The sequence below is a fragment of the Aquarana catesbeiana genome, linkage group LG01, assembly GCF_042186555.1.
Source record: "Aquarana catesbeiana isolate 2022-GZ linkage group LG01, ASM4218655v1, whole genome shotgun sequence".
Taxonomy (NCBI): domain Eukaryota; kingdom Metazoa; phylum Chordata; class Amphibia; order Anura; family Ranidae; genus Aquarana; species Aquarana catesbeiana.
In genome coordinates, this window is record NC_133324.1 from 795,117,739 (window position 1) to 795,130,560 (window position 12,822).

General features: G+C 40.4%; 1 protein-coding gene across 4 annotated transcripts in view; it reads left to right on the plus strand.

Moving 5' to 3' along the window:
* IRF2 (interferon regulatory factor 2) overlaps positions 1 to 12,822 on the plus strand; it is a 102,259-nt gene that overhangs the window by 66,952 nt on the left and 22,485 nt on the right. For 2 of the 4 annotated variants that reach the window (XM_073607084.1, XM_073607077.1), the window contains exons 3-5: positions 8,017 to 8,116; positions 9,241 to 9,417; positions 11,731 to 11,777. In XM_073607084.1, the coding sequence (XP_073463185.1) occupies positions 8,017 to 8,116; positions 9,241 to 9,417; positions 11,731 to 11,777 (324 nt within the window). Of the gene's footprint in view, positions 1 to 4,470; positions 4,605 to 7,767; positions 7,899 to 8,016; positions 8,117 to 9,240; positions 9,418 to 11,730; positions 11,778 to 12,822 lie in introns of those variants that run through there. The other 2 variants (XM_073607093.1, XM_073607100.1) reach the window with 2 other exon arrangements.

Sequence of the window (12,822 nt, forward strand, 5' to 3'; positions counted from 1 at the left end):
TAATTCGTTCCACAGTGACTTCTATGGTATGCAGTACCACATGTGGCCAGAGGTGGGGGGGGCGGGGGCGCCGGAGACACTCGGATGCACTCAGAAACACTCAGAGAGGCTCGGAAACTCCCATTGTGTGCAAAAACACACATATGGATGTATCCATGTGTAGGTGTGCGCACATGATCCTGTAGATATATTCATGGTTTTTATATTAATATAGATTTAGAATGTTTGTTTTTTTGTTTTTTGTTTTTTTTTTTTTTCTTTTTCCAATCCTAGCAAAACATTTAGTTTGTTCAATTCAGATTTGGTCATTTATATATTTATATTATGATGGATATTTTCTTAATGATATGTTTATGGGTTCTCTCTTTTTTGTTAGACATGGGTAGTCAGAGCGATTATATACGATATTCATGTTACATGGTCCTGAAGAAGCAGGGGCTCCCACGAAACGCATAGACCAGACCAATTTACTATGCAATTGCTGATTAACTGAACTCAAGCTACTATATCAATGTTATTTTTGTAACTCTGTACTGTATGGTATATATAAGCTCTAGGGTCGGTTTAGTTTTCAAAAGCATATTTAAAGTCCTGTTACACTTGTGTTTGGCTTTTAACAAAGTGTCTGTTTTGTGATTTAAAATAAAGCTTGTATATATTGCTTTAAAGCTGAACTCCAAACCTACAGTACAGTGCCTTGAAAAAGTATTCACACCCCTTGAAATTTTTCACCTTTATGTTACAACCAAAAACGTAAATGTATTTTATGTGATAGAACAACACAAAGTGGCACATAATTGTGAAGTGGAAAGAAAATGATAAATGTTTTTCAAAATGTTTTACAAAGAAATATGTGATGAGTGTGGCGTGCATTTGTATTCAGCCCCCCGAGTCAATACTTTGTAGAACCACCTAAAGAATTCTCTGTAATTACAGCTGCAAGTCTTTTTAGGTGTCTCTACAAGATTTGCACATCTAGAGTACATTTTTTGCCCATTCTTCTTTGCAAAATAACTCCAGCTTTGTCAGATTGGATGGAGAGCATCTGGGAACAGCAATTTTCAAGTTTTGTCACAGATTCTCATTTGGATTTAGGTCTGGACTTTGACTGAGCCATTCTAACACATGGATATGCTTTGATCTAAACCATTCTATTCCATTGTAGCTCTGGCTGTATGCTTAGGGTCATTGTCCTGCTGGAGGGTGAACCTCCACCCCATTCTAAAGTGTTTTTTTTTTTTTTTTTTTTTTTTTTTGTAGACTCTAACAGGTTTTCTTCTAAGATTGCCCTACATTTGGCTCCATCTATCTTCCCATCAACTCTGACCAGCTTCCCTGTCCCTGCTGAAGAAAAGCATCCCCACAACATGATGCTGCCATCACCATGTTTCACGGTGGGGATGGTGTGTTCAGGGTGATGTGCAGTGTTAGTTTTCTGCCACACATAGCGTTTTGCTTTTAGGCGTAAAAGTACATTTTTGGTCTCATCTGACCAGAACAGCTTCTTCCACATGTTTGCTGTGTCCCCCACATGACTTCTCGCAAACTGCAAACAGGACTTTTTATTGCTTTCTTCATCAATGGCTTTCTTCTTGCCACTCTTCCATAAAGGCCAGATTTGTGGAGTGCATGACTAATGGTTTGCATGACTAATGGTTGTCCTGTGGACAGATTCTCCCACCTGAGCTGTGGATCTCTGTAGCTCCTCCAAAGTTACCATGGGCCTCTTGGCTGCTTTTCTGATTAATGCTCTCCTTGCCCGGCCTGCCAGTTTAGGTGGATGGCCATGTCTTGGTAGGTTTGCAGTTGTTTCATACTCTTTCCATTTTCAGATGATGGATTGAACAGTTCTCCGTGAGATGTTCAAAGCTTGGGATATTGTTTTTATAATCTAACCCTGCTTTAAACTTCTCAACTTTATCCCTGACCTGTCTGGTATGTTCCTTGGCCTTCATGATGCTGTTTGTTCACTAAGGTTCTCTAACAAACCTCTGAGGGCTTCACAGAATGGCTGTATTTATACTGAGAATAAATTACACACAAGTGGACTCTATTTACTAATTAGGTGACTTCTGAAGGCAATTGGTTCCACCGGATTTTAGTCAGGGGTATCAGAGTAAAGGGGGCTGAATACAAATAGACGCGACACTTTTCATATATTTATTAAAAAAAAAATAAAACAATTTATCATTTTCCTTCTACGTCACAATTATGTGCCACTTTTGTGTTGATCAATTACATAAAATACATTTGCGTTTTTGGTTGTAACATGACAAAATGTGGAACATTTCAAAGAGTAGGAATATTTTTTCAAGGCACTGTATAGCCACAAACGATCACAATCCACTGTGTGCATCAAATGCCTTTGTAAACCCAGATATTACTTTGTAAAAGTAGTGGTGACATCATCACTGTGCGGCCCATAGCCTGTGCAGAGCTGTGGGAGGGGCCTAGCAGCTTCATCCACTTGCAGGCTGGCTGTAGAAAAGTACAAGAGAGGGCGGATACAGGACCAGGCACCCTGCACTAGGAGAAACAATAGCAATGATCAGCCTTTTATTATAGGAAGCTCCTGCACAGAGGCAATGTTTCACCCTGGATTTCATGCTGGCTTACTGCACAGATCTCAAAGAAATACACAAGTGATAATACACTTCCCTCTTGTATTAAAAGGTTTGCTTATCCGAGTTTTGTTTTAAAGAGAAAATGTATAGGGGCTGCCTTTGATCTTTTAACCGCTTGCTGTGTCCGCCCTATAGCAGTTTTACTGTTACATGCCATATGCGTGATTACATACAACAGAAGCCGATCGGTGGGTTCCGGGTACTCTGTGCCTGCCGGCACCCCGCCGATCACCAGGCAGAGACGCAGAACTGTGATCTGCCTGACAGGGGAGAAGGGATGGAGTTTGTGTCCCTGCAATAAAATAAATAATACATTCCAATAAATTCCAATCCCCCCCCCCCCAGTAAAAGCACCTCACACAGTTCACATTAACACTGGCTAGGCTCAGAGTTAAAGGGGTTGTAAATCTTTGTGTTTTTTCACCTTAATACATCCTATGCATTAAGGGTAAAAAAACACCTATCCGTGACCAGCCCCCCTATTTACTTTCCTGAACCCTCGAACCTGACCTGGCGGGGACGCGCTGTCTCTCTGCCCGGGGTTCTCGGCTCTTGATTGGGTAGATTGATAGCAGTGCAGCCATTAGCTCCTGCTGCTGTTAATCAGATCCAATGGCGTGAGCGCCGGGGGGCGGGGCCGAGTCCTGCATTCGACCTTTATGGACGTTGAATGCTGGACTCAGGAGCGCACCCGCAAGGTAACCCCTCAGGGAAGCATTGCGCTTCTCTGAAGGGGTTATCAGATGTGGGGAGGAGCCGCAAGAGCTAATGGGGGACCCCAGAAGAGCAGGTTTGGGGCCACTTTGTGCAAAACAAGCTGCACAGTGGAGGTAAGTATGACATGTTTGTTGTGTTGTGTGTTTTTTTTTTAAATTTACCTTTACTTGATCGCCCTTGATGTATGTCATTAGTACAGTGACAGTGCATATTTTTTAGCACTGTATTAGTGTCACTGGTCTCCAAAAAGTGTCAGTTAGTGTCATAATGTCCGCTGCAATATCACAGTCCTGCTATAAGTCGCTGATTGTTGCCATTACTAGTAAAAAATAAATAAAAATCTCCCATAGTTTGTAGACGCTATAACGAGGTGATCAAATACCACCAAAAGAAAGCTCTATTTGTGGGGGAAAAAAGGACATTGATTTTATTTGAGCACAGCGTCGCAACGACCGCGCAGTTGTCCATTAGGCCCCTTTCACCCTGGGGCGGTGGGTGCGTCGGCGGTAAAACGCAGGTATTTTTAGTGTCGCTTTACCGTTAATTTCACAGTGATATTTGCCCGCTAGCGGGTCGCTTTTACCCCACCACTAGCGGCCAAGAAAGGGTTAAAACCACTGCAAAGCGCTGCTGCAGCAGCGCTATGCCGGCTGTATAGCCGTGCTGCCACACTGATTTCAATGGGCAGGAGCGGTGTATACACCGCTCCGAAGATGCTGCTAGCAGGACTTTTTTTAGCATCCTGCCAGCGCACCGCTCCAGTGTGAAAACCAGCGGGGCTTTCACATTGGAGAGACAGCAGCGGCTCTTTCAGGGCGCTTTGCAGGCACTATTTTTAGCGTTATAGCGCCTGCAAAGCGCCCCAGTGTGAAAGGGGTCTTAAAGTAACACAGTGTGGTATGGCAAAAAATGGCCTGGTCATGAAGGGGGGTAAATCTTCCAGAGGTCAAGGAGTTAATGAATGCTAGTTGCCCTGCTGTCTGTGGCATCTATACATTCTATGTCACTGATCTGGAGTAAGCATTTGGATATTAAAAAAGAAAGAGCTGCATGCTTTGTATTAGGTCGGTGCCTTGGAAAGTACCAAAGCCATTGGATTAGCATGACAGCCTGCCAACACAGAACAAAGCTTTGCAAGCCATTGCTTTTTAAGGAAGCAGAAATGTTGTTCTTGGTTCAGATCTATGAGGCTAAGACGTACTAAGGAGTTGCCACACACAGATGTAATAATCCAAGCTTGTCCATGTATTTCCTGTCCTGAAGGTATGGGAACACCATAAAATCAATTTTCTCTAAACTCTATCTAATATTATAAGGCAGCTTTTTAGATATTAATAGCACCTAAGTGTTGATGTTCTTTAAAAAAATTGGACCCCTGCTATAGATGACAATACGTAGCCATGACAAAGGGGAAAGTTGTTCAGATTTTTAAAAACAGTGCTAGCAGAGAGTACAAGAAATAAAATGTACTGAATGTTTTTTTTCATGGAATGTATAGACTGTGTAATAAACCGGTGTTATGTCAGTCCGCTATCACAAGGCAAAATACTGTATTTCTTCTTGAAAACTTGACATTATGTACAGTATATATTTCCACGTAAGAGGTATTTGTGCCGTAGTTCATCCTGAGGTGTTTAAACAGAAAGATAATGTAGTTTACATTCCGTTTATATTTACTTTGTCAGCAGGTTATGCTAATGAACTAAAACAACAAAAACTACAGGTAAAATGTATGCATAGCATGTAAGCTGAGTTCTAGGCAGGTATTAACACTCGTTTAGTGCAGTTCAGTATTAAAAAAAAAAATGAATGCAACCAATTTAAATACCTAAATTTTACTTGATTTCAGCTTGTACAGCATTGCTTACACTGTGGGTGGGATTAGCAGTACTTGCGGCCAATCAGGTGTCCAGCATTCACATGTGCTGACAGAAGAAGGGAGCACAGAGATGACCTCCGCAGCCTGTTGCTGCTCCTTCACTAGCCAGTCTCAGGCTGCTGGCAGGGGGTGACCTAGCTGTGTTGATTAACTGCAACAGAAAAAAAGTCAAGTCAGCGGGCTGGTTGTACTGCGGGGGAGAGCTATGTAAGGCTGGCCATACAAGTTACAATTTTCTTACCAAAACCATATAATATGAGGTCAAACCTAAACACTTTCAATTTGTATGCACTCAGGCAGGCCCTTGTACTAAATAGTGTAAGGGAAATGTAATACAAAAATTGTATAATGTATGGCCAGCTTAAAGGTTAACTCTACTTTTGTGGGGGAAGAAAAATTAGCAAATAAGGAAACCATATTATAGCGTATACAGTTGCGACACAAGTCATATTGTAATCCAATGTTCTTAAAAATTACCTTTCCTTGAAAATGCAATATGGCTACCTGGAGGTGTTCTGTACACAGAATTTGTAGAGAACACCCCCAGAAATATAATTTCCTGCTTGTGTGATTGGCTCACCAATTTGCCCTAAAATACAAGTTGGATATCAGCCATCCCTTGCAACAAATATGTCATTTTTGTTGAGCTACTTCCATTAGGAAATTGCATCTAAAGGGATGCAGGCTCAGCAGCTGCCCTCATTAGTGCCTTGCAGGTGCACAGCTAATTGATAATTATGAAACCACTCCCATTAGATTTACTTTCCCACATGGACACAGACAAACACACAGGGATTTCTTCAGAATAACAAAAGGTAGGAATCTGCAACAAAGTTTGTTAAAATCCTTGTAATGTACATAGATCACCCAAAGGGCAAGGTTTTTTTCTCAACAAAAGTGGAATTACACTGTAAGGCTGGCCATACACGCTTGGATTTCTTTTGTTTAGCCACAAGGGGCTGAATGAGCGAAATCAGTTAATTCCTCTCTTCACGCTAAACAGCGTGGATGGAGAAATCTCCCCTGTTGCCTTTTTGCATTCGGACATTCGACACCCGTAGCTGTCAGAATACCCAAACAGTGGCTGCCAACAATTTTCCACCCGCACCTTTAATTTTCAGATCTAGGGATGACGGGTGGAGTGGTGCCGACAGGGCCTTCTGCATTTCAGATTTTTCATCAGGAACTGGCCAAAATTCGCTCTGTGTGTAGCCAGCTTACATTTTGGGGCCTTATGAACAGTAATCCTTTGGCAGGTAAAACTGCTCCCATATACAGTTGTGCTCATAAGTTTACATACCCTGGCAGATTTTAGGATTTCTTGGCCATTTTTCAGAGAATATGAATGATAACACAAAAACATGATAACACAAAAAGTACAAGCCACAGCAAACAACGGATCACAGGAGCTGTGGCTAGTACTTTTTGGATTATTACCTCTTCTTTTTTTTTTTTTTTTTTAATAAAGGCATTTGATTTTGAGTGCGGCTGTCCAGAATCTTCCCTCCATCCAACCCCCCTGAAGTCTGAATGACCATAAACTGGCCATTTGTTTAAAAAGTTTGGAGACCCCTGGTTTACCTTAAAGTTACAGCCAAAGCTATGCAACCTGTGCCTTTTAAAATTGTCCCTTTTTTTATTCTACTTTCTTCATGTCTGACTTCTTATAGGCGATTTCACTTTTTTCTCCGGTGCATCTACTTGCATGTACAACCACACCTGTGTAGGGGGAATTGAAGGCTGTATAAGAAACACTGCCCTGGGACAGAATCATGAATTGGGACATCTCCTTTTTTATTATGAGCTGTTCCATTCACTTGAGATTGAAAATAATACATGTGCTGTGCACCTAAGTTTCTTATGCAGCCTTAACATTTTCATAAGGCAAAGGCTAAACTTTTTTTTTGGGAGAACTATTTTATTATTTGGCCCCAGTCACACTTGAGCTGAGCATCTTCGGTCGTCTTTTGAGCATTTTTGTTTAGAAACTGTACGGGTGTTTTTGTGCACATTTTCGGCTTCAGCTTACTTTATTATTTTAAGCCAATGGAAAGCCGTTGTTCCAGGCCATCCATTTCAAAGCTGTTGAGGCCCAAACTTGCAATTCTGTCCCTGTTTCAATCGTCAAGTTCAAATGACACTATGCTCAGGACTACGTGAACAGGCACCATTGAGGATAAAAGAATCCTAGTGTTGAGGGCTGAAACACTTTTGGTGGATCTTCAAATTGCTCAGGTGTGAATAGTATATGTGTTCATGTGATATTCACCCATGATTTCCCTACTTTGTCTACTACTTTTTCTAAGCAGCCGTAGTGCAGTGTATGAGGGCACGCTGACTTATAGGCTGGAATATTATATATAAAAGTATTATCTTGGTTTGCTATGAAGGTTAATAATCAAACTGGGTAGGCTGTGCCAACAGTATGAACAGCGTCTTTGTTCCAGGAAAGTGTTTCAAACTGTTATCAGTTTTAGCCAGCTCTGCATGGAGAGGCCGGATGTGAAGTTTTGCTTTCTCATTGTAAGATAAGCAAAGTCCACTAGAAATTTACTACCCTGAGCACAGTGTATTTTGCCATGTGTTTTATGAAAAAAGAGATATGCCGTTAGTAATGGCTATCCTCACTTCAGCCTTTTTATACATGATTCATAATTTCTGCTTTAATAAAGATAATAGTAAGTATGGGATGCTGTTTGCATCACTGCCAGTGTTTCTGCCTCTCTCTTGAAAGTTTGCTTTCATTAATGTAGTTGTGGCCATGGAAATATGTTTTTTAATGTCTTTTACTTTCAGGAAAAGAAAATATTCCAGATTCCATGGATGCATGCAGCACGTCATGGGTGGGATGTGGACAAAGATGCTCCTCTGTTCAGAAACTGGGCAATTCATACAGGTATTCAACGCATGTCAACACGGCACTTAAAAGCATATTGCGTCTCAACTCTTTAATCTTCCTTTGTTAATAGCTGAAATCATCAGCTCTTTGATTGGTATGTAATGACAATATCGTGTGAATAAAACTCAGACCAAATATTCTCATTCTCTTACTCAAGAGTCTGCTGCTTTTCACAGCAGTGTGGACTTAGATTATTATTAATTATGGGTGATGTTGGTAGGCTTGTTTTATTGAGCACAGCCCATTCTACATTTCAGAACGAAACAGACCAATAGCAAGAGCAAATAGATTTAGTGTTGCAAGTTCCAAATTAATATAAAGCTAAAAAAAAAAAAAAGGTCTTTAACACACTGGCTTTTTATTTAGAGTTTGGGTAGAATGCTGCCCTAACATTGCATGCTCTTCTGCTTTAGTTACTAAATGTGTGTGCACACGTATGTATATAATTTACCCATCAATAAAATATGTATGTAGCTATTATTATTATTATTCAGGATTTATATAGCACCAACAGATTGCACAGCACTTTACAATTTGAGGGCAGACAGTACAGTTACAATACAATTCAATACAGGAGGAATCAGAAGGCCCTGCTCTATATGTGTGTGTGTGTGTGTGTGTGTGTGTGTGTATGTATATATATATTATGATTAAAGACCTCCCAATGGATTGCCCATTATGTCCTCATACTCCCTTCTCCAAACTATCAACATGACTTTGAAAGAATTCCATGGTTTGGTTTTACTGTACATATGGATAATTAGAGTCAGAGAAGCTGAAAAAAACAAACACATAAGGTTTTTATCCTATTTCATATGAAAACAGCAAATGACAAATACACAAGCTATAGTTTGACTTTTGCTGTTTTTGTGCAATCAAAACATGGAATCAAGATACATTTACTGGCAATGCTGCTTGTGTTCATATGACACATCAAGTTGATTTTTTTTTTTCTAACTTGGAAGTTCAATAATGCATTGAATCCCATTTCAATTTTTTAAATGATTCAGAGATTCTTTCTCATGCCCCAGTCGTTTGGTTCCCATACACCATACCTGCAATTAAGAACCCCTGCTATAGATATTTTTATCTGATAATTTATATATGTTCTTGATTTATAGGGAAGTATCAGCCTGGTATAGATAAACCAGATCCAAAAACATGGAAGGCAAATTTTAGGTGTGCAATGAACTCATTACCGGATATAGAAGAAGTAAAAGACAAAAGTATGAAGAAAGGCAATAATGCCTTCAGGGTATACAGGATGATACCAATAGCAGAAAGACCTTCAAAGAGAGGTATGCTATGATCTTTTATTTGTGACTTTTGGTGACCCGTCATTCAATTTGTAGTGACAACAATTGTTTTAGGCTAGGTTCACAGGTTTTGTGTTTGCCTGCAGCCGTGTTTATGTTGGCACAGCAGCCCATTCATTTAAATGGGCTGCTGAAATGCAGGGAAAGACAGCAGGAAAAATTGCATGGTGCTTCGGCACCATGATTTTCCATGTGTGGGAAAGCGCACTGCATTTTTCAGTCAGTGGGGTTTGCCATGAAGGGTTCATGGCACCCCTGCTTAAAAGCGGCTCATTTTTGATGTGGGGCCGCGTGTTATTTACACACCTTCTTGCAGCCGCAATAGTGTGAACCTAGCCTTAGATACTTTTGAGTGTGTTTAATGTATGATGCATAGAACAATAAAATTCTGTGTTCCACAGCATCCACCAAAATATTACATTTTATTGACTTAACTCCTGGTTAGTTACAGAAGCTACAGCTGTCTGCACATCATTATTATACAAAGTTCTATAGCTCTCACAGAGGTAACATCGCTCCTATTATAGACTGATCTAGAAGGAATAAGAGAGGAATCATTGTTCAAGGTACTTTGTCTCGTAAAGGAGATTTCTCCTTCAGCAAAATCTCTGAGGTGAGGTCAGTTTTGTGGGTTTAAATCTGTAACTCTGGGTCTCTGTGGGGGCTCTAGCTATATTAAAATGATAAAAGCTGACAAAGGCCCTATGCACACAGCAATATGAAAATACAGCAACTAGTAATAGAGGGTCTTGCTGGCAGAAGTGTAGCATCCTCCATAGCTGGAAGCAAGTGGCTATTCCTGTCTAACTTTCTCCGTTGCCGGGGCACAGGCGGCTTCTCAAGAAAGTCGCCTAGCATCCTCTGTTACTAGGATACAAGCAACTTCTGCTGCCTTGCGTCCACTGTTGCTAGGACTAAATCAGCTCTTGTGTTGCAATAGAGTACCTTTGCACTTTATGCATGTAAACATTAGCACAAATGTTAACATGTAAATCGCGCTTTTATGGTTCATACTCGGGAACTCAGATGCAAATTTTTCAATTTTTTTTGCACATCTGAACTTGGCAGGTTTACTGATAATAAGTATTGGTTATAGAACATCTTTTAAGTTTGCACAATGTGTATTAGTTGAAGAACATCTTTCAAGTTATCCTGCGTATGATCATTTCAGCTCTAATAGTAATATTATTATACAGGATTTGTATAGTGCCAACAGTTTGCGAAGCAGGTTCATTTTGACTCCTTTGTTCTTGTTTTAGATGTAAGGCCTGACTCTGGGCTTACCAGCTTTTAACAAAGTCCTTGCATACTGGGCCCCATGGCATATTTTGAATGTGCAGTATGAGAAATCTGGTCACTTTTTTGCTTGTCAATCATTGCAGCACAGCATCTGAATGGCAGGATCAGCATTCAGAGCATTTTCAGGGATGGTGTTCTAGCATAGTAACAACCTATATGCTTACAGTATTGTGTTTTTGTTTTTTTTTTGTTATAACTTCTCTTATTACTTATTAGCTCAATGCGTTTCACAATCCTCACTTTCATTTCCTACTACCATATGTGAATTTAGTTTTTTCCCTACAATCACATGGAAGTTTGCCCTGTTTTGGGTGGACAGGCTCTGTTTAAAGAATTTTGTCTGTGAAAATCTTATTTGGGATTGTCACTCAGCCATACTCAGTTCTCTGTATATTACTATGAATGATCCAACAGACAAGTGTGTTAGATTGGAGTTGGCACCCATAGCATTACTGCACATGGTAACAAAGTGTTATCTTGGCCCGCCTTTACCTATAAATGGGATTCCTCAAGTTTCATAAGAAAGAATCCCTGTGTAGATTATTTAGGAAGAGGTGCAATACACCTACTGCAGGCAGTCTCCGCATTGGATTACGTCGGAGGAAACAATACTGATCTGCTTGCTTTTATAGCTATAGTCAGATTGGGAGACTGTTATCTAATGTTTATAAGGACTTTAACATTAGAACTATGGCCAGTAAAGATCTTTATTTGCATATGTACTCATGTTTACCAGAAACATATTTGTATAATAGTGTATTGCTTCAGTGTATTCACTACAATATGTGCAGGACAGATGGAGAAAAACTTATTGTGTAACACTTGTTATGGGAAGTACTTAGTCAGACATGCACACAAAGAATTGCCTAATGAAACATAGTTTGAGGTTGCTAGCTTAGAAAAGAAGACTGTCCTGCATGCAGGATAGCAGACTGCTATGATACAGGTTATGCTTCCTAATATCTAAACTCATTTATATTTTGCATTCCCTTTCAGGAAAAAGAGCAAAAGCAGAAAAAGAAGAAAAAGTAAAACAAGAGAAGGTTTGGATTTTTACTTTTTCCCACACTGCCTGCTATAACTTAAAGTGGAACTAAATTGTGTCTGAGCACTACAAACTGAAAACACTATTTAAAGTGGAATTCCAGGCTTAAACCTGATCCCACCCCCCTGCTATATCCAATACTAACTACCCTGTGAAAGGAAGATGCTAATACTTGCCTATTCTTAGAGTGCTCCAGCCCAGTCACCTAATCTCCCCAGTGGCTGGCTTTAGGGGTATTGTATCACGGTCACATGATAGTTTGTTTTTGGGGTTGTTTTCCACTTGTCCTAAAGAGAGATCACACAACGTATAAGTATAACATTTAATAAAAGTAATGACTAAAAATACTGTTTCACCATGGAGTGCCTGCCCACTTTTTGTGGCATGGCCGACCAGGTCCAGACACATGCCTCATCGCAGTTCTGATGTGAGACTGGTATAAGCTGTATGTATGTGTGTGTGTGTGTGTGTTATATAGAGGAAATTGCCACCCCCCCCACTCTGTAGCAGAATAACCTTCTAAGGAAAATGGCACATTCCTGAATGGAGAGTGGGCTGGCGTGTCCATATAGTCATTTAAGGTAACCAGAAGTTTAGCGGCTTTATTCGATATTTGTGAGGCCAACAATAATAAGGAATATGAATAATGTAATTTCTCTATCAAGGGGAGAGGAGAGATCACCAACAGCTGAAATTCCTGGCCAGTGACCCCACACATAGACTTACTATGGGGCATCTATTGTCAGCTGTTTCTCCTCTCCCCTGAAACTACCACTGGGAGCTGATCGCGTGACTTGATCAGAGTGCCCTGAGAATAAGTAAGTATAAGCGTCTTCCTTCTAAAGCAGTGGTCATCAACCCTGTCCTCAGGGCCCACTAACAGGCCAGGTTTGCAAGATAACTGAAATACATCACAGGTGATATAATTTGCTGCTCACTGATTGCAGTATTCTAGTCTGCATCTCCCCAAGGTAATACATAAAACCTGGCCTGTTAGTGGGCCCTGAGGACCGTGTTGATGACCACTGTTATAAAGGGTAGTT